General features: G+C 52.8%; 1 protein-coding gene across 3 annotated transcripts in view; it reads right to left on the bottom strand.

Annotated features, from left to right (window-relative positions):
- The window catches only part of PTPRK (protein tyrosine phosphatase receptor type K), a 177,095-nt gene that overhangs the window by 49,291 nt on the left and 104,448 nt on the right, over positions 1-23,356 (bottom strand). For 2 of the 3 annotated variants that reach the window (XM_078614791.1, XM_078614775.1), the window contains exons 14-16: positions 8,202-8,349; positions 5,923-5,952; positions 4,084-4,241 (exon numbers count right to left, since the gene is read on the bottom strand). In XM_078614791.1, coding sequence (XP_078470917.1) covers positions 4,084-4,241; positions 5,923-5,952; positions 8,202-8,349 — 336 coding nt within the window. The remainder of the gene's footprint in view (positions 1-4,083; positions 4,242-5,922; positions 5,953-8,201; positions 8,350-23,356) is intronic. The other variant, XM_078614783.1, reaches the window with a different exon arrangement.

The raw sequence follows: 23,356 nt of genomic DNA, 5'->3' as shown, positions 1-23,356 counted from the left end.
TAGAGTAGTTCATGTTCGTGGATATGACAGAGCCACCTTTGATGCCCGGCCATCTCAGGCTTCACCAGTGAATCTTAAACAACCGCCCCCCCTCCCAAAGAGACACTGCCGGCCCATTGATACGCGTCTATGGAAGCGTGCGGTGTGGTCAGGTTAATTCACAAACGCCGGCTAGGGTTTCCAAATTGTTTCGGATAATAACGTCTGCGCTGTTGCTGAATTCTTACGTCGTTAAGCGAATATTTTTTTTATCTCGCCCGCTTCACGAAATTAGGTCATAAAACGTCCAAAAGTTTGTAAAGTGGAGTGAATGCACGCGAATTTCTCACGGGGGAGCGAGGAGGAGCCGTGCACAGGGCGCTGGTGGACAGCGGCATGCACTCGATTAGCCAAACCCATTACGAGAGCGGTAATTAAATATCAGGGCCGGCGCAAACTTTCCAATCTCGTGTCCCTGTTCCCTCGACCAGAACAACAATTATCAAATGGAAATTATCTTTTTTGCTACCATTATAAAACAGCAAATTTTTTTTAATATTACTAAAAACCCCAGAGGTTAGCACGTTGGTAATTGCCCTATATGGCGACGATTTATCCGTCCATCCCTCCCCTCACTGAAATCTGGAGAGTTTTGAGTCGCGCTAATGAGCAATGCGCATCGCACGCCAGAGATAGAGTCATCGTCGTCATTGGCCAGGCTCAATCCACTGCAGGATGAAGGCCTAGCCGCTGCTGCTGCCTCCTCTGACGATCGTGCGATGTAACGGCTGCCCAGCACCTGCACTGAACCGATTTCATCGCTCCGTCTCGTTGGCATGCGTCGGCACGCTGTGTTCGCTCTCACCGCGCGGGTCATGTCACGGGGAGACGGTGATTCAGCCTGGAGCGGTCGCCTGTGCACTGATTAAGCGATTATTTATATCAGGACGGCATTTAATAAAGATCCGTGGACAGAATATGCCGAGCCTCTCTGGAAGAGTGTGGCTCTTGCTAAAAACTAAATCAGTAATAAGAATAACAACAAATGAATTCCCACGAGTCATTTCCCAATTCAGATTTACATTCCATTTTCTTCACGTCGATGTTTAAGTTTGCAGCCGTTAATTAAACGCAAGTTAGGCCGGGTAAAGTACTCAAAATTAAGTACCACCAGAAATCCTTTCATCATTACATTCCTAATTTAAGTCGCGCAGGGAACAATGATGGGGCAAATAAGAGACTTGAATGTGGAAATCTAAAGTTATTTAAAGTGTAATTTAACTCTCCAACTTTTGATGCCAAGTTACGGAGTAACAAAGCCCGATTGCACTTTGATTGTAATTGCCGTCCGTTACCGCGAATGGAGCTGATGAAGTCACGTAGTTGCGCGGGCTGGCGAATTGGGGTTAATCCCAGCTCCGTATCCACCTTTCATGTGCAATTACAGCACGATCTTTCGGACTATCGCGTTAAAGAGATTTTTATTTTTAACCGGCACCGATAATAATTGGCCACAAAAGCGATCTGCTGGGGTGCACACGAGGGCGGGCAGCACGAGGCGAGGGCGCCAGAGGGAATGGGTTCGACGCAGACACTCGTCCAGCCGCGAGCCACGGAAGGTGAACAGCAACACGGAGAGACGGCCGCTCCTCGCTCGCCACCAAGTCACATGGAGCGCGGTCCATTTATTATATCGTGGGATCGCGACAGGTGCCGTTGGCTGCGGGAGGCCTCCATCCAGCAGTAGGTTGAGCATGGCTGATGATGATATGGCCGCAGGTGTACGTGTCGTCTCCGTGCTAATTGTAGCTGTGTGCCAAGGGGGAACAGAGAAACCCCCTTTTGTCACGCCACTGCTGGATGGGGCAACGTATATCGGAGCGAGGAGCCTCACTCAAACAGACGCAGCGTCTCTCCTGCACGCCGCACCACAAAGCCACACTGACAAGCGCATCTCTCCTTCTCCGAGTAAACGTTTCGCTCGCGTTGCGTCGTTAAAGCGCAGCGTCGTGCGAAACGCGGTTCTCAATATCCAACCCGCGTGATGCGGAATGTAATAAACGTGAATTATTGTCAGTTCAGCGGAAAGGGCCACTAGCAATTAAAACGCAGAGTCAATGGGATAATGATTAACAGGTAATTGACTTCAGACGAAGCTCGCGCCAGGGCCACAGACTGCAGAGTCCACAGCCCAGACGATTGGCGACCGAAAATGAGCCGCAATATTTTTGAATGGCGGGCTCGACAGCCGCAGTTGTGAGAGATGATGCACGGCTCTGAATCATTGAGACGTCTGCTACATGACCGTGCCGTGCTGTAGAAGCCAGATCTTGGGTCATGGGTCACCGGGTGAGCATCACTGCGTCTCTCTGAGTGGTCACTTGAACCGGATTTAGATTGAGATGTGTTTTGCTTCCACTCTTTTCGTCATCATCAGCCATCATCAATCCATTGCTGGATGAAGATCTCCCCAAGCCGTCGCGATCTCGCGCAGTATATTGTGAAGTTGTAACAACCCACTGAGCACCTAAAAAGGAGCTGATTTAAATGCTCCATCTCTGTGGGGGAACGCCCTCTCGGGTGTGTGAGCTCCTTTGGCTGCCACTTCATTGTTAGTTTTTCCCATCATCATCATCTCGTCTGGCGATGTGTCCTGCCCAAGCCCACGGACTTGTCTTCTCTAATACAGGGGGGTCCCCAACCCCCGCGCCGCGGACCGCTCCGTGGCCTGTTAGGAACCGGGCCGCACAGCTGCAGCAGGTGAGAGCGGCGAGTCCGCACGTGGCCCGCCCCCATTAATTTATTATTCACCACTTCCGTCCGCGCCTCATTCCCGCACTGCGCATTTGTCTCAGTCACAGTTTTGGTGAGCCCACAAGCTGCTAACCCCTAGTAGCCACAATGAGTACAAAAACAAACGTCGCTGGAGAGCTTCTTTGAAAAGGGGAAAGACCCAATGATGACCCCCCCCCCAGGTCCGTGAAAAAACTGTCTTCCACGAAACGGGTCCCTGGTGCCAAAAGGCTTGGGGAGCGCTGCTCTAATACATGCCATGACAGAACACTGTTTCATTAACTCACAGTTATTTCAGTTATTTGTTTTCAAGTAAAAGCATGACTTGAATTACTTAATTTTAAATAGTTGACAATCATATTATTCCGTATATAAAAAGTGATAAACTATTTTTTTATTATATCAACATCATTCTGTCAATTAGGCTGCTAACGCAATCACAGCTCCCAAAGAGCATCATACAAGCTACACATCCACACCCACCATCTCGACAGTGTGACAGAATGTCTCCTCCGAGATTCGTTGGTGTCTCACACATTGGCAACGCACCCCGGCCACGTCTGGCACTGCAAGAGGCCCCCTGCAGTGTCACACGTGACTGAGCGCGACGCTACAACTAGAAGCATGACATTGTTGCCACGGTGACAATATTCCCCTCCAGCACACAATTAGTGCAGCCAAGGTGACGATTGCACCGATGGATCCTTTGCGGCCCCCCGCCGTGACTGGTCTCATATCCAGATCTCGCGCTTACTCTCAGACACAGGGCAGGAAGAACACACGTTGGCTTCGCTAAACTTTGACACCCGCTCCTGTTTTTCCCGGTATTTTCCTCTTCTGGAGACAGCTGCTGCTCTCCTGGGAAATCTCTAAGTCTTCCCGGGGAAATAAATATAATACAAAAAATAATAATACACCACTCAAGACCATGGGCAGTGTTTATTATGCTGCTGATGATCTGGCCAGGCGGCACAGTGGTGCGGTGAGTGGCTCGTAATTGGAAGGTCGCGAGTTCACATCCTGGGTGGGGGGGAGGGGAGCAGTCGATTCAGCCCATCATCCCTCTGTGGCTGATTAAATGAGTACCACTTTTGTGGGGAAGTCAACAGTGGTTGTTCTATGGATGGACTCACACTCGTCATATTAATGTGGAATTTCCACCACCGGCCCAGGACCATAAATGGGAGACGAACTCCGCGTGGATGCTCGCTGGAGCAGCCGGAGACCGCTATGACGAGACGGCGCGTGCCACTCTCCCGCCCGCCGGCGTGGCGCGACGCTCGGTCGTCCACGCGTGGCGCTTGCGCTCACATTGCATGGTGACGTTGTGCGTGTCCAGGAAGGAGACCGGCTCGTCCATGAGCGTGAGGCTCGGCTCGGGGAAGCTCCGCTCCATCGTGTTCACCACCATCTGCGTCATCTCCTGCTTGCTGCGCTCCACGTTCTCCTTGCGCTTCTTCGCCAGCTTCCTGCGGCCAAAGCAAAGTGAAACAAAGTGAAACAAGGGGGGAGAGGTTGCGGTCTCCTGTGCACTCGGTGCATCGCGTGTGCTGGCACAGTTCTGTCATTGTGTCTGGCTGTGTGCGCGCGCGCGTGTGAATGTGTGCGTGTGAAGGAGTAATGATGGTACACCGTGCCAGACATGGTAGGTGCCCGCTAACAGCACTTGCCCTATTAGCCTGTGTAGGCTATATAGAGGATCTTTGCCTTCGTGGGGTAATTATATTATGAAATAATAACAGTTTATAGCTCTTTCCAGTGAATCCACTGCTGGATGAAGGTCTTCCCACGCTGTGAAAGTTAAACCGGTTGCTTGACCACACTTCACCATGCTGATTAGTGTGGGTTGGTGAACCAGGGGGTCCCGGACGAGTTCAAATATCACGGGTATTGAATTCGGGTCGCTGGGTTGGTAGATCAGCGTGCTAACCACTGCGCCACCACTCCACCCCACCACGTGAGCTTACACGTGTGAGAGCAAGCGCCACACGAGCCATCACCAAACGCTACACAATTGTATATGAATGATCGCATGGTGGGGCGCACGAGCGTGTGTCTGTGCGAGTACGTACGTGTGTCTGTGCGAGTACGTGCGTGTGTGCATGTGTACGCAGGGAAGCGTGCGAGACGATGCCGCTACTGAATGCGCAGCGGCACAGGCGACGCCGCATGCCGCACGGAACCCCCACGCCCCAAATGAAGGCCTACCCGAATCTCTAATGCTCAGCCCGCTCTGCCTGGTAGTGCTCATTAACATGACAATTAGGGCACACAAACAGTAAATCTCCCCCCACCCCCCAATGCTTGAGAACTTTGTTTTCGCTTTGTAAGCTCACAGGGCTCTGTGGCGTGAGTTGGCACCAGCACCGGAGCCGCTTGGAGGGATGGAGTCCTTTAAACATAATGGCCGTGGCAGCCCAGTCACCAATCACTGCACAACAAATCCCATCGCGTCTAATTTGGTTCTCGTTTAATCTGGATAAAATCCAATTCTGAAAATTAAAAAGATCAGTTTGGTCACAATGAGATGAACATTTATCTGCTGCGGAATATACTGTCCCGTAGTGTGTGGGTAAAAAGGCCATTGGATGGAATTTCAGACGCAGTACTGTGTTAAATTACTTTTGTGGGCCGTCCTCTAAGAAGCAGCTGTTCTGTGCGAGTTCCGATAAGACGTAAGAAAAATCTTCCAACGAACGTGAAAGGAGAAGAAAGCTCGGAGCTAAACGGCTACGTTGGGGCGGCACTCCGGTGGCCTCGCCCCTCGGGGCACGAAGCCGCTCCAACGACGAGATAAAAAACACAAACACCGCGTTACGACTTGAATTATTCCCTTCGCCAACGCCCACGCGGGCGGCGGACTGTATCGGGGGAATGCGATGACGTGGAGACGGAGCCACTGAGACGCGTGGGAATGCCGGGGCCAAGCGAGCGACACCGTCCCCACAGGGAGATGCGTAGGGAATGTTAAAGCCGTGCGGGAGAGGCTCTCCAGGAGAGGGAGAGTGGCGGTCGCGTACGTGCGGTGGAGCCGTGTGGAATGGAGGGACCCGCGGAGAGAAGGATGGAGGGATGGATGAGGGTGAGGAGGTCACGTGTGTCGCGGGTGGTAATTAAGCAGATACGTTATGTGACTTTATTGCTACTTACAAGTAATAGGAGTATGAATGGGAGCTCCTCCTGCCAAGCATAAGAAGGTGATTTGTTATGTTAATGAGATTTGTTTTAGGATATAGCGGCCAAAACAATGTATAATTCAGCCAGAGAAAAAAAATTCATAGAACGTTTAAAAACTAATATTTTGTTTTACTTCTTATTAAAAAATATGTTTTCTTTTACATAACCACAGCTTTTACTGTCCCATAATGCAGTTCATTCTAGAAGAGCAATTGTTTAATATGTTGTCCATTTTGAATAAAAGCCACATGTCTTGACGAAAAATTCGACTTGCACAATTTTGTTAGTGCATTTTTTTTTAAAAAACCTCAGCATGTCGATATTTATACACGTGTAAATATAACATTGACATCTACAAAGATCCACCGTCTTATCTTCGACAAGGCAGCACCGGCGAGTGCACAGATGAGGGGCAAATGGAGAGTAAGACCTCTAAGGAGGCGACGCGCGTTAGACGCGCGAAGCGTGCGGGGGGCATCCCGGCCCCCCCGGCAGGCGGCCACGCACGGAGCACGTGATGAGCTGCGCTCGCGACCGCACGGCCCGACCAGCCGCCAGGGCCTCGTGCAGCAGCAGTGCGTCAGCGGGCCACCCACTGGGCGGCTATCGCAGACCCAACCGCTGTTCGAGGGATAAGTACATTCTATGACTCTTGCTTATTTAACCAGGAAAACCACACTGAACCCAGATGACCCTTTATCAGGAGGGTGCTGCGGATGTTTGGCCAAAACCAGTTGCATTGTATGTTTTTTTAGCTATGGAAGGAAACCCATGCAGAACATGAGGAAGAACATAGAAACTCCGCACAGGAAGACACTGGAGTCAGAATGTGAACCAAAGCCCTTCTAGCTGTGAGGCACGAGTGTTGCTGCGCACCACCCTGCCACCCCCTACGTGCAAGCCGGTCACTCACTGCCGGCAATGTGCCGCGTGGCTCTCTCCGGTGAGCTTAATGGTTGTGCCTTGTGTTGGTTGATGTGATGTCCGACGTTTCGCATCATGCACCGGTAGCTTTAAGAGAAACTGTCTATTTTAGAAGAGTCCTGCAATGGGACAATTGACCAATTCCACTAACGAGTGTTTGTCTTTGCGTGGGAGGAAGCTAAAATACCCAGAGAAAACCCACCACGGACACGAGATGCGCAGATAATTGGATTTGAGGACCCCTTGCTGTTCTGCCATCTCATAGCGCCGCAAGCCTACGGAACCTGGTAATCTCAGGCAGTGGGTCATACCAGTCATACAGCCAACCCAGCCGAACTCTGCTCCTTCGGGAAATTATTTTGGAGCGAAACGTCAGGCATAGTGCCGAACAACACACGGCAGGATCGCGCGAAACACCACACGGAGAGCCGTGGCACGAGTGCGACAACTGGCCGACATCGGCGCTCGTGTGGCCACCGTGACCCCGCAGGGTTCATGTGGTTACCACGGTGCCCAAAGGGGGGCTACACCAATCGCTGGCCAAGCGCTCGTGCCGGGATTTGTCTGGGGGACGGCAGGAGGAATGTATGAATATATAAATTAAATAAAAAATATAATTCAACGATAATTGAATTAATTTATAATGGCCTGATCGATAACGATCTAGATTAACAGCTGATTGATTATTAATAATGTTATCAATTATGCAGCCAATTAAAAATTAACTGACTATTCACGGTCCGATTGAACGCAGGTAGCACGGGAGGCAGTCTTGATATTTCACGCCGAGCCGGCCCAGTGGAATCCTGGGGGGATCAATGAACCCTGGGGGGGGGGCCCGATCGAGTCTGAGGGGGGCCAACAGAGCCCTTTCCGATTCAGTGTAATGCGCATGGGGGCACTCATGCGGGGCAGGGCTCTCTGAGCGGAGTGCACATGGGGGTGGTACGCAAGTGTACACGGGCGTGTGTGTGTACAAGTGTGAGCAAAAATAGTGCACGGGTGTGTGGGTAAACATGTGGGTCAGTGTGGGTGAGCGAGTGCATGAGTGAGTGCACGAGAGAGACGTTTTTAGTCAATGAGTAGCTGTGTGTGTAAATTAGAGACAGTGAGTGAATGATTGGGTCCTTTAGTGGCTGAATGAGTGAGTGGCTGAGTGAATGAATGAGAAGATGAGTAAATTAGAGGATGAGTGAGTGAGCGAGTGAATGAGCAAGCAAGTGAGCGAGCAAACGTGCGAGCGTGCGTGCGGGCGTGCAGGCGTGCGAGCGGGCGAGCGTGCGTGCGGGCGTGCAGGCGTGCGAGCGGGCGAGGAATGTGGTCGGCACCGGCGCTTGATGTAGAGGATGGCGCCCATGAGGAGGATGAGCACGGCGAGGATCCCGGCGATAACGCCGGCGACGCGCATCGTGTGGTCGCTGTGCAGCTCTGCGTTGGGCACGTCCTCCGCATTCGGCACCTCCAGCTTGTGCACCCCTGAATGGCAGCGGCAGCAGCAGTCAGCACTCGTGTCAGGCTAAGTGCACTATGAGGCCACGCAAATTACCAAAGGTCCGCTCACGGGCTGGTCACGGGACCGGCCCAGGCGTCATGGGTTAGCTGACTTTGAATACCGGCAGATGGTTGAAAGAAAAAGTGCACAAGACAGTGGTGAGGCCGGTGCTGTTGTATGGGGCCGCGTCCTGGTAGTCACAGAGTTGAGGATGTTGCGGTGGATGTTGGGTTTAACAAGGAAGGGACAGGGGATCAGAAATTAAGAAGTGAGAGGAAGACTCAAGGTGGTAGAAATGACAGAGAAGATGAGAGATAAAAAGCTGGTGTGGTTCGGTTATGTTGAGGACACAACAGGAAAATTAGGTGGGTCAGAAGATGCAAGTGATGCAAGTGAAAAGAAAGAGATCAAGAGGAAGGCGTAGGGAGATGTATTGGGGGCACGTGGTGCGATCGGACATGGCGGCACACGGAGCGGAAGGAGAGACGGCGCAGGACAGGGCAACATGGAGACGGTTGGCAAGGCCAGCAGACCCCGCGTGAGAGGGACACGAGCGTGGAAGATGGAAGATGTTAGCGAGCACCTATTGTATACACAAAGACAAAGATCCCCCGTATAGCACACACACATAGACACGCACACTCACGTGCACGCAAACATTCACATGTAAAGGTTCCATCGTTAGACGCAGAGGAGCGGAGTCCGGTGCGAGCAGAGTGAGTGAATGACTATCAAGGTGGGGACGCCACCATATGGGAGGACAATAGCTCACCCATGTTTCCATTACTTTAGCAGCATCGCAACTAATTACAACAAAAAAATCGTATTTCTCAGGGCCCGCGGATTGGAGCTGTGACTAAAGCAATGTGTCGTTTAATTTCACAGACCCATTTTAATTATCTTCAAATCGCAGAGTAAAACTTGCTGAGGTGGCCGGGTTGGGTGGCTGGTTTCGCTGACGAGGCCCCACGGCTGCAGGCCATGGGTAATGCGCGCTATCGTGGCACACACACCCCACACACCCCCCACACACCGCGACACACACCCACACACCGCGACACTCACCCATACACCGCGACACACACCCACACACCCACACACCGTGACACACACCCACACACCGTGACACACACCCACACACCGTGACACACACCCACACACCGTGACACACACCCACACACCGCGACACACACCCACACACCCACACACCGTGACACACACCCACACACCGCGACACACACCCACACACCGCGACACTCACCCATACACCGCGACACACACCCACACACCCACACACCGTGACACACACCCACACACCGCGACACACACCCACACACCCACACACCGCGACACACACCCACACACCGTGACACACACCCACACACCGTGACACACACCCACACACCGCGACACACACCCACACACCCACACACCGTGACACACACCCACACACCGTGACACACACCCACACACCGTGACACACACCCACACACCGCGACACACACCCACACACCGTGACACACACCCACACACCGTGACACACACCCACACACCCACACACCCACACACCGTGACACACACCCACACACCGTGACACACACCCACACACCGCGACACACACCCACACACCGCGACACACACCCACACACCGCGACACACACCCACACACCGCGACACACACCCACACACCGTGACACACACCCACACACCGTGACACACACCCAAACACCGTGACACACACCCACACACCGCGACACACACCCACACACCCACACACCGTGACACACACCCACACACCGTGACACACACCCACACACCGCGACACACACCCACACACCCACACACCGCGACACTCACCCACACACCGCGACACTCACCCACACACCGCGACACTCACCCACACACCGCGACACACACCCACACACCCACACACCGCGACACTCACCCACACACCGTGACACACACCCACACACCCACACACCGCGACACACACCAAAACACCGCGACACACACCCACACACCGTGACACACACCCACACACCCACACACCGCGACACTCACCCACACACCGTGACACACACCCACACACCCACACACCGTGACACACACCCACACACCGTGACACACACCCACACACCGTGACACACACCCACACACCGCGACACACACCCACACACCCACACACCGCGACACACACCCACACACCCACACACCCACACACCACGACACACACCCACACACCGCGACACACACCCACACACCGCGACACACACCCACACACCCACACACCGCGACACACACCGTGACACACACCCACACACCGTGACACACACCCACACACCGCGACACACACCGTGACACACACCCACACACCGTGACACACACCCACACACCGTGACACACACTAATGTGACACACACCCACACACCGTGACACACACCCACACACCGCGACACACACCCACACACCGTGACACACACCCACACACCGTGACACACACCCACACACCGTGACACACACCGTGACACACACCCACACACCGTGACACACACCCACACACACCGTGACACACACCCACACACCGTGACACACACCCACACACCGTGACACACACCCACACACCGCGACACACACCCACACACCGCGACACACACCCACACACCGTGACACACACCCACACACCCACACACCGCGACACACACCCACACACCGTGACACACACCCACACACCGTGACACACACCCACACACACCGTGACACACACCCACACACCGTGACACACACCCACACACCGCGACACACACCCACACACCGCGACACACACCCACACACCGCGACACACACCCATACACCGTGACACACACCGCGACACACACCCACACACCGCGACACACACCCACACACCGTGACACACACCCACACACCGTGACACACACCCACACACCCACACACCGCGACACACACCCACACACTGCGACACACACCGTGACACACACCCACACACCGTGACACACACCCACACACCGTGACACACACCCACACACCGTGACACACACCCACACACCGCGACACACACCGTGACACACACTCACACACCGTGACACACACCCACACACCGCGACACACACCCACACACCGCGACACACACCCACACACCGCGACACACACCCACACACCGTGACACACACCCACACACCGTGACACACACCCACACACCGTGACACACACCCACACACCGTGACACACACCCACACACCCACACACCGTGACACACACCCACACACCGTGACACACACCGTGACACACACCCACACACCGTGACACACACCGTGACACACACCCACACACCGTGACACACACCGTGACACACACCCACACACCGTGACACACACCGTGACACACACCCACACACCGTGACACACACCCACACACCCACACACCGTGACACACACCCACACACCGTGACACACACCCACACACCGCGACACACACCCACACACCCACACACCGCGACACACACCCACACACCCACACACCCACACACCACGACACACACCCACACACCCACACACCGCGACACACACCCACACACCGCGACACACACCCACACACCCACACACCGCGACACACACCGTGACACACACCCACACACCGTGACACACACCCACACACCGCGACACACACCGTGACACACACCCACACACCGTGACACACACCCACACACCGTGACACACACTAATGTGACACACACCCACACACCGTGACACACACCCACACACCGCGACACACACCCACACACCGTGACACACACCCACACACCGTGACACACACCCACACACCGTGACACACACCGTGACACACACCCACACACCGTGACACACACCCACACACCGTGACACACACCCACACACACCGTGACACACACCCACACACCGTGACACACACCCACACACACCGTGACACACACCCACACACCGTGACACACACCCACACACCGCGACACACACCCACACACCGCGACACACACCCACACACCGCGACACACACCCACACACCGTGACACACACCCACACACCGCGACACACACCCACACACCGTGACACACACCCACACACCGTGACACACACCCACACACACCGTGACACACACCCACACACCGCGACACACACCCACACACCGCGACACACACCCATACACCCACACACCGTGACACACACCCACACACCGTGACACACACCGTGACACACACCCACACACCGTGACACACACCGTGACACACACCCACACACCGTGACACACACCGTGACACACACCCACACACCGTGACACACACCGTGACACACACCCACACACCGTGACACACACCGTGACACACACCCACACACCGTGACACACACCCACACACCCACACACCGTGACACACACCCACACACCGTGACACACACCCACACACCGTGACACACACCCACACACCGTGACACACACCCACACACCGCGACACACACCCACACACCGCGACACACACCCACACACCGTGACACACACCCACACACCCACACACCGCGACACACACCCACACACCGTGACACACACCCACACACCGTGACACACACCCACACACACCGTGACACACACCCACACACCGCGACACACACCCACACACCGCGACACACACCCATACACCGTGACACACACCGCGACACACACCCACACACCGCGACACACACCCACACACCGTGACACACACCCACACACCGTGACACACACCCACACACCCACACACCCACACACCGCGAAACACACCCACACACTGCGACACACACCGTGACACACACCCACACACCGTGACACACACCCACACACCGTGACACACACCCACACACCGTGACACACACCGTGACACACACTCACACACCGTGACACACACCCACACACCGCGACACACACCCACACACCGCGACACACACCCACACACCGTGAAACACACCCACACACCGTGACACACACCCACACACCGTGACACACACCCACACACCGTGACACACACCGTGACACACACCCACACACCGTGACACACACCCACACACCCACACACCGTGACACACACCCACACACCGTGACACACACCGTGACACACACCCACACACCGTGACACACACCGTGACACACACCCACACACCGTGACACACACCGTGACACACACCCACACACCGTGACACACACCGTGACACACACCCACACACCGTGACACACACCCACACACCGTGACACACACCCACACACCGTGACACACACCCACACCGTGACACACACCCACACACCGTGACACACACCCACACACCGTGACACACACCCACACACCGTGACACATACCCACACACCGCGACACACACCCACACACCGCGACACACACCCACACACCGTGACACACACCCACACACCGTGACACACACCCACACACCGTGACACACACCCACACACCGTGACACACACCCACACACCGTGACACACACCCACACACCGTGACACACACCCACACACCGTGACACACACCCACACACCGTGACACACACCCACACACCGTGACACACACCCACACACCGCGACACACACCCACACACCGTGACACACACCCACACACCGTGACACACACCCACGTAACAGCACAACACTTATGGAATTCGCATGACTGTCTCAGTGGACGATCAGTCGTTTCAACACCGGCTACCCATCGACTTGCCATCATACTCCCCTACCTGGCTACATAACAACCAACTTACCTACCCAATTACCAACATTCACATAGAGGCAGAATGCCTACTTAATACCAAAATATATATATCTACAAACCTACCGACATCTAAATACCCAACTCCTAGCGAACGCGCAAGAATTACGTCACGCTTAACAAATAGCGTTCCTGGCTCAATGCTCTCAAACTGTCGTGAACAACGTTCATCTGGACGTGTGAAACATTGCCGTAGCGGATGTGGAGTTTTAAATTTTAATTACAAGGGGAAATAAATAATGAAAGTGTCCACCAGTCGGAGTGCGCCGCTCGCCTCGCATGACCCTAGCGCCGCGTACATCACGCGCGGTGCCTCTCAAAGCAGCCTCGCCGTGCTCCACACACACGTACACACACACACACGTACATACACACACACGTACACACACACACGTACACACACACACGTACATACACACACACGTACATACACACACACGTACACACACACACACGTACACACACACACGTACACACACACACGTACACACACACACACGTACATACACACACACGTACACACACACACACGTACACACACACACGTACAACAACAACAACCGCCATTCGCCACTAAGTGGCGGTGACGTCACCACGACGCTTGTAACAGGCCATGCACCTTGAGGCCACGTGAAGTGTCGAACGCCCGCTGGCAGGAGGTCACGGGGCAGACCCAGGTGCCACGGGTCGACTGACCGAGATGACCGAGATGACTGGCTGATGCACCACCTGTGCCCCCTACTGTACAAACTTGTTGTGCTTTAGCCACCCGGTGCTCCGCTCGTTGTTGTGAGCGTCGCTCCTCCGCCCTCCGTTGTTGTTGGAGGGCGACTGCCTCCAACTGCCCAGTAGTGTCCTTCACGAGCCTCCTCCACAGAGGCCGATCTTGACACCGCTGGTACCAGTCATCGGCAAGTCCACTCAGCTCCACGTCCTCCTGTACCACATCACTCCATCTCTTCTCTAGCCCGTGCCGCGCCCGTTTAGCCCCCTCGATCCGGCCGAACAAAAGCTGTTTAGGCATGCGGTGGCTGGGCATGCGGGCTACATGACCCAGCCAACGCAGCCTTGCCTGCCGGAGGAGCTCACCGATGGGACTTTGCCCAGATCTTTCAAGGACTTGTGAGCTCCTCACACAATCCAGCCTGGTTAAACCCAGGATGGATCGTAGGCAGGCCAGCCTAAATGTTTCCAACCGGCGAAGATGCTCCACTAGGGGGGTCCACGTTTCGCAAGCGTAGAGAAGGGAGGGAATGACCGTGGCCGAGAAGACCTGAAGCTTCGTGCGGAGCGACAGACCAGGTAGCTTCCACACAGCGTTATGCAACCGATGAAAAGATATTGCCGCTCGACTGATTCGGAGTGAGACCTCTGCTGTTAAACTGGAGCCGGTCATGAGCACACTGCCCAGGTATGGGAAACTCTCTACTCTCTCCACAACTGCCCCATCACCGATTGGGAGTTGTGGGGGCGGAGTGTCCGATGGTACAAAATACCCAGGCAGGTGCTTATTTTTGGTGGGGCTGATGGTAAGGCCCCACCTCTTAGTGGCACGCTCCAGTCTCAGCAGCAGCGTCTCCAACTCGTCTTCTGAATGAGCAGCTATTACCAAATCATCGGCATACATAACGTGGTTGACCAATAGGGAGCCATCCCTTGATCGCACCTGGGCGTCGATCAGCCTCCCATTATATCTGTACCAGATGTAAATTCCCCCGGTACAGCTATTGAAGGCTTCACGAACTACGTGGTCAAAATAGATGTTAAATAATGTGGGAGCCAGAGGACATCCCTGTTGCACCCCAAGGTGTACAGGGAAAGGCTCTGACTCCCGGCCATGTAGTTTTACCCGGGCCCGCTCACCATCATGAAGGTCCTTAATGATCGTGATCAGAGGGTCAGGGACTCCGAAAGCACGAAGAACAACCCAGAGCCCAGGCCTACTGATGGTATCATAGGCCTTGACCAGGTCAATAAAGCAGAGATCTAGGTCTTGTTGGAATTCCCTACATCTCTGCTGTAGCAGACAGACAGAAAATATGGCATCTGTGCAGGACCGCCCTTTCCTAAAACCGCATTGGGGTTCCGCAAGCCTCTCCTCAGCGTGCCTAGCAAGGCGATGTTGAATAATCCTTGCCAAGACCTTTTCCCAGCACACTGAGGAGTGAAATGCCCCTGTAGTTGTTACAGTCTGTGCGGTCCCCCTTCTTAAAGAGGGGGACCACCAGGGCATCCTTCCAATCCTGCGGAACCCGTCCAGTGGTCCAGACTGTTGTTATGATGTCATATAGGGCAGTCTGTGCACAAACGCCACCCTCCCTCAGCATTTCGCTTCGGAGATCATCTCTGCCCGGTGCCTTTCCTGGTCTCAGACTCCGGATCGCCTTCAGTACTTCCTCAACAGATGGCACCTCAGCCAGCCACTCACAGGGGGGTGACCTCTTCCAATATTTGAGGCACTGCAGCCTCAGCAGGGTTATCCCCACTTTGTGCCATTGTGTTTTCCTGGCTGAGAGATTTCCCCTCCCCCAGGACCTCACAGAAATGCTCAGCATATCTGCAAACCTGTTCCTGGGGGTCGGAGATTGGATCACCGTTTTTTTCCCCTAATACTGGTAATAGGTGTGGCGCTGCAGGTTACTTTTTTGATGGAATTAAATAGTGATTTGTGATCGCGGGCCACTGAGGCAGACTCCATCTCCTCAGCAACCTGCGACCACCACTCATCCTTGCAGCGCCTTACGGCTCTCCGAACCTCCGAGCGAAGGCTGCGATAAACCTCCTCACATTCTCTGACGTGGGATGCTGTAGCCGATGAGAGTGGGCCTGTCACTTTTTCTCAACTAACCTGAACACCTCCTCTGTCAGCCAAGGTATCTGGGGAGGTCTGGACCGCGTACCCAAAGCAGCCATTGCAGCTGCATGAGTCACAGTCCTAAACCTCGCCCATTTACCCTCGACATCAGGAGGAGTGGGGGTCGATGCCAACCCCAGCTGCAAGCGATGATGAAATTCTCGCTTGCAACTTTCATCAGCTGAGACCAGGCCACTTTTGGTTGGAATGGGGTCCTGGGTGTACACCCACCACCGGAGTGGAAGAATGGCAGGCGCATTTTACAGATGACTAGTCGATGGTCAGAGAGCAGATCAGCTCCACGGTAGGTCCTGGTGTCAAGGACATGGGCTCGCATCCGCTGGTTCGTCACTATGTAGTCCAGCAGATGTTCTTGCTTGGACGCGGCATGCATCCATGATGTTGTGTGGATGCGCCGATGCCGGAAGAGCGTGTTGGTAATTACAAGCCCATGGGCTCGGTCATTGAAATTACCCAACAAGATGACTCTGTCCCGAGTGGCTACTTTAGCCAGCACCTGTGACAGGAGGTCATAGAAGGCATCTGACTCATCGGCTTTGCCTGCATCCCTCCACGGATGTTCGTCATCGGTGGGGGCATAAGTAACCACGACCACCACTCCTCGCCTCCGGTTGATGGGAAGGCGAGCCCAAAGTATCCTGGGGTTTACAGCTTCCCACACCTCACCACCACGCTCCCACGCCCCCTTCATTCTTTTGTCCAGAAGAAGAGCCACACCCTGTTGTTTGGCAGTCTCCTGCCCCGAGTGGAGGACTGTCCACCCCTCATGGTGGCAGGTGGCAGGAGCCAGAACCGGTCCACCGGACCTCCTGAATGCCACAGAGATCCAGGCGGTACCGGTCCAGCTCCCGACAAAGGAGTGGCAGCCTCTCCTCCGCAGTGAGCGTTCGAACATTCCACATGGCCACCCGCAGTGGTTTTTCGTTGTTTCTGGAGGAGCCCCGAGGGTGAAGATTCAATCTCCTGGCTCTGCCAATTGGGGTTTGGCCAGGAGACGTCATAGAAGCCTGTCCCCCTGGGGCCTCCGGCACAAGCTTATTTGTTACATTTGTATGTTTATATCGTAGTCTCGTGGTAATTCATTGAACGTGGAGGGGTTACCAGCCCCTCGCACCCGTCCAGAGCCCCCGTTTAGCCACTGTGGTGGTCACAGACGCCATGAGGGGAGAGGCCAATGGGTATTGACCCTCCCCCCACAGCAATGTCCACGACAGTGTTGCCTGTCCGGCACTGCAAGGAGGTAGGAGGTTGTTTTGCCGGACACACACGTACACACATGTGTGTCCGGCAAAAAAAACAACCTCACGTACACACCCGTACACAACAACAACCGCCATTCGCCACTAAGTGGCGGTGACGTCACCACGACGCTTGTGCCAGGCCATGTGCACCTACAAACACTCATGTACACGCACACGTGCACATGTGCACACATGTACACGAAACACGCACTCACACGCACACTGGGGGTCACCCTCTCAGCGAGAGCATTGTGCGTCTGAGTGCCCGAGTGTATTCAGCAAACCACAAAGCACAGAGCACATGGATTACACCTTCCTTACCCACTACAAACAACCTCTTAGTAGAAGAAAAATAATAAAGATCATAGCAAAACTGAACAATAAATGTAAACCCTTAAAATACCGTACATTGCAGGAGTAACTGATGAACTAGCCAGATATTTGGAAAAAAAACAATCCGAGTCAGATTTGACATGGTACATTAAATACTAAAACTAATATCTGGTACTACAGATGTATTATTATCAACAGGAGGCGTGTACCGGATTAATTGCTCTTGTGGCACATGCTATGTTGGTCAGACAGGACAAATGGTCAGCATGCAACTAAAATAACTCCAAAGGAATATTAAATATTCCCAAACACAACTGTCGGCAATGGCATAATACGCGTGGCAACAAGGACACTCAAGTGGTTTTGATAATCTGTGCAAAACTAGTTACTGGCCAAGACTAATTAGAAAATCTATCGAAATTGAGAGAAATCTAAATAACTTTAACCATTCGGATATCTATAGGCTTAGCACTGCCTGGAAGCGAATCAAGTCACGCACTTTAACTGCATTCCAATACAGGTCACCATACCTGGTCGATGGCACACAACAGTTACTGCGATTCTTGTGCACACAACAAGCGGCAGGATGTACAAGCACAATGTACTAGCACAATGTGCATGCATAATTTATGTTGATTACCAAATGAATAACCCAACTGGTAATGTAATGCCTTTGTAATTGATATGCATTCATTGGCCCCCGCGCCCGCCCTGGCCTTTGCACCTAATTGGCTCACAGGCGACGACATCACATTTATCCCACTAATAAAGAACGAAACAGGCGGATTTCCACACAAATCTGGCTGTCACCTGATGATGCGAGTTGTAATTACTGGCGAAACGTCGTACTCGAATTGTGAATGTTGTGGGTTTACTCTCCAACACACACTGGTGTGCTGTACTAGTTAAGGAATTGGCATGTTCTGTCTACTTGACAAACCTTACTAGTTGGCTGTGGTCGGGTGGTTGCGGGTTTAGCGACACATTTATATTTACGTGAACTAACCCAAAAAATCTCTTATGGATAATATTTGTCGCGAAAGCCTACGTGTTAAACTATAATAGCAATATAGGGTCCTAGGCCAATTGCCTCCTGCATGAAAGCCTCTACACAGTGTCAGTTTATATCTCAGCATACTTCTCCATGCTTGTCATAGCGAGGTTGCCGAAGAAGTGGGATCCACAACTGGAATATCCTCTAGCCACTGATGTTAGCCATGGCTGGGAATGGAACTCAGGTAACTAGATGCACAGCAAAACCACCGTGTCACCTCGACTTTCAAGTCAAAGTGATTTCCTGTTCAAATGAGTATTGATGCATCGTTTACATCTCCTGTTTACACAGCCTGGAGCCAGTGGTGGCCATTCCTATGGCAGGGGCAAGTCTCTCCAAAGGACAACTTTTGTTGACTTTCCCACAAAGCGGTGCTCATTTTTATTGGGATGAGTCAACCCCCACCCAGGATGTTTACTCAGAACCTTCTTTTTGCGAGCCGCTCGCTCTACCGCTGAGCCACATGGCATGGCTATAAATACTGTCCACGGTCTATTGTTCAGAGCCACCGCCACCTTGTTGCTTTGCCTTCCGTGAATGCAATGTCACACCATCTCATTTTGTGTTCATTCCATTTTTTGGTTCTGAAAAACACAGACGGACCACCTCCTGAGCGCCACAGCTGTCAGATCAAACACTTTATGGGAAATTACCACTGGAAATGGTCGTCACCCCTTGTCAAAGGCATTATATGCTCTCATTACAAACGATGATGACATCGCTTGGCAGTAAACTACAATAATGCACGGGAGCAAAACGTTGCCGTACACAGCAATTTTAATAAACGTTCCAGCTGGATTTATTAGGAAATGTGTTGAAATAATTTATTTAAAATTGGACCACGGAAGGTGTAGTGGTGCTCACTAAAATAATAATGAATCCCCTAATCAACACGGATGATAATGTGGAATGCATTAAAACTGATATGGAAATATGGAAAATAAGGACCTCATGACCTATTGTTCACATGGACGTACGGAAAGTGGGTGGCCGCTGCTCGTATACGCGAAGCACATTTGGTTTTCATCGCTGGCCGAAATGTAAAAGGAGAAAGGGTTGTGGCTATGTATAGGACCTCTCGCGTTCACGCTAGCCCAGTGGCATCCTTACGAGAACCTTCGAGGCATTAGGAGAGAGGCCAAGAAAGGTGGTCAGAGGCCCGTGGCGGGCTCTGCTGGTTCAGGGGCTGTGTGCCCGCATGCGCCCCGCCCCCCCTCCCTTTGGACACCGTTTCATCGCCGCTTGCAGCGTTGCGCCGGCATCGCATCGCAAGACCTCGCAGCGTCATTTTGCGAGTTTGCGAGTTAGCGAGTTTGACGCACTTCAAACGTAGCTTAGAATGTGTATGAATACGGTGGGCGCCTTACCCGACGTTTGATAACCACTCAAAAACTTGGAATCGAATGAGTCATCCATAAAAAGAGACGAAGTACAATTTACCCCAATATGGTTAAATGAAGCTGCGACTTCTTTAAGTGCAGGCCGATCACCTTGCGCCGTTGGGCTGAGGAACTCCCCGGGAGCCGCGGTGGGCGTTATTTGTGTAGCTCCTCGAGTGGCGAGCTGTGTAGCCGAGTCCCGGGGAGGGAGTGGGGACCGGGCCCTGCGTGGGCTTCTGTCTGACGAGCGCCACGCGACCGAGCGCCACGCGATCCCCACGGCAGATTATGCTGCTCATTAAACCTTGTGCAGATTAATTAAAAGTGCATGCAGAACGAGAACAGGGAGGGTGAAAAAAATGATGGCTTTATATATAAAAAACGCATCGGGAATAAACCCGCAAAGTCACAGCGCTGTGCCGCACTCACTAATGACCATTTAATTGTCTGGTAATGCTGCTAAGCCTATCCATTTTAAAACCCATCTTTGGACATACCATCGCTTGGACTTGGACGGATTAAATCATTTTAATATGAATGAAAAAAAACCCATGAGAGATTGATGAAATTAATTATAAATGGGTCAAGCAGGAGGTAGATTTAGCAAAATGATCCAATATCCTTGAGCAAATAATTTGACTGTCCGATTCGCCAGCATAAGGACGGCTTGATCCGAACCCGGGCGCGCCGTCTCTGCTAATCAACATCCATTTGTACGGCAAAAATAAATTACTGTTGTACAAGATGCGCACAGACTAGTCGTACTCTCAAAACATTCACGCGCACTTAAATTGGCTCTTTAAAACATCATGTCATGACCAGGCCGATACATCACCCACACTGGCACCGTGCCACTGTGTCCGACTTATCCCCATGAAATATTTAAGTGGTTTAAACCGACCTTAATAAAGTTTTAATGGTGGCTGTGATATTGATATAGATGTCTAAAATGAAATGCAACTCTATGGCTTAATGCACGTAGCATGTGTTCGGCCCTATTTGTATATGCCATTGCCTGCCAGGATATCACAGTGTGCATGTAGAGAGAACAATAGGTGCACATGCAGCGCATTTAAAATAATAATGATACCAATCGTTTGTACAGGAAAGCCTCACTCGGACTTTGTTTCTCAAAGCCAAGAGTTCCATTGCTGCGCGAGGAGGTTAGATGCTCAATAATGATTCTCTCCCCTTTTGCTTCTACTCTGTAACTATGCTCTCGTCACATCCACTGTCCTTTATCTCAAAACACCACATCCTCCCATCTCACCCTCAATCTCGCTCTGCTCCTTCTAGCCTGTTCCAGTGGTATCTTATTAGCCCTTATACTCTATGGGTCTCTGTGTGAGTCTGTGGGTCTCTGTGAATGTTTGTATGTCTATGTGTGAGTATGAGTTTCTGTGCAAGTCTATTTGTCTCTGTGTGTCCATTAGTCTCTTGTCCTTCAAATGTATCTACCCTCTCTTCTCAATGATAACCCAAAATATCTAAATATCTCCTCCGTTAAGATTCTCCAGAACATTAGTAATCCATTGCTAAGGGTATTAGCTTTTTCATTCCTCCTCAATGCCAAAGACATTCCCAGCATTCTCATCTGTCTTTTCAAGTGCCGAGTCTCGGGACTTTATCAGCCGTGTCTCTCATTGGAATGTTTGGCTGATTTCACTCATGAAAGCAAAGAAACCCAGTTTCTCACACATTCGTGGGGCTAACACTCACCACTGCGTTCTGCTGGCCACCTCACAACCGCACACCTACAACACCTGGCAAGCCCCGGTGGTCACTCATCCAAGTGTTAACTGGGTTCAACTGCGCTTTGCTTTTGAGATCAAACAGGTTGAGAAGCATTAATGGTGCTTTGATCGTGGGCAAAGCAAAAGTGAATTTTCAAGAGTTCAAACTTGATTTGAAGCTTTCGTGACTGCAGGAATTACTCTTTGGTTCTTTCGGTAAAGTCACGTAGAAAGAAAATAAATTAAATAATAGAGTACGACGTTTAGATTGCAACACAAGCAACCGTCATCAGGTGGAACTAAAATTAAGAGAGAGACAAAACACAGACACGGAGACACAGACAGACACACAAGCAGAAATGGGAGGGGTGGGGCTGGGTGGAGAGGGGAGGGTGGGCAGGGGCTGGGTGGGGAGGGTGGGGAGTGGCTGGGTGGGGAGGGTGGGGAGGGGCTGGGTGGGGAGGGTGGAGAGGGGCTGGTCACCCCGTGGTGCCCTTATAAAACTCAACGTTTAACCTACTCACGCCGGCTTGTGCCCGCCCTCACAGTCGGGCATATTTGCGGAATACACCACGCTGCCGTTGACCC

Source organism: Lampetra planeri, chromosome 2 (assembly GCF_965212315.1).
Source record: "Lampetra planeri chromosome 2, kcLamPlan1.2.h2, whole genome shotgun sequence".
Taxonomy (NCBI): Eukaryota; Metazoa; Chordata; class Hyperoartia; order Petromyzontiformes; family Petromyzontidae; genus Lampetra; species Lampetra planeri.
Note: the sequence above shows the minus strand (reverse complement) of the source record. Positions and strands in the feature narration are given on the sequence as shown.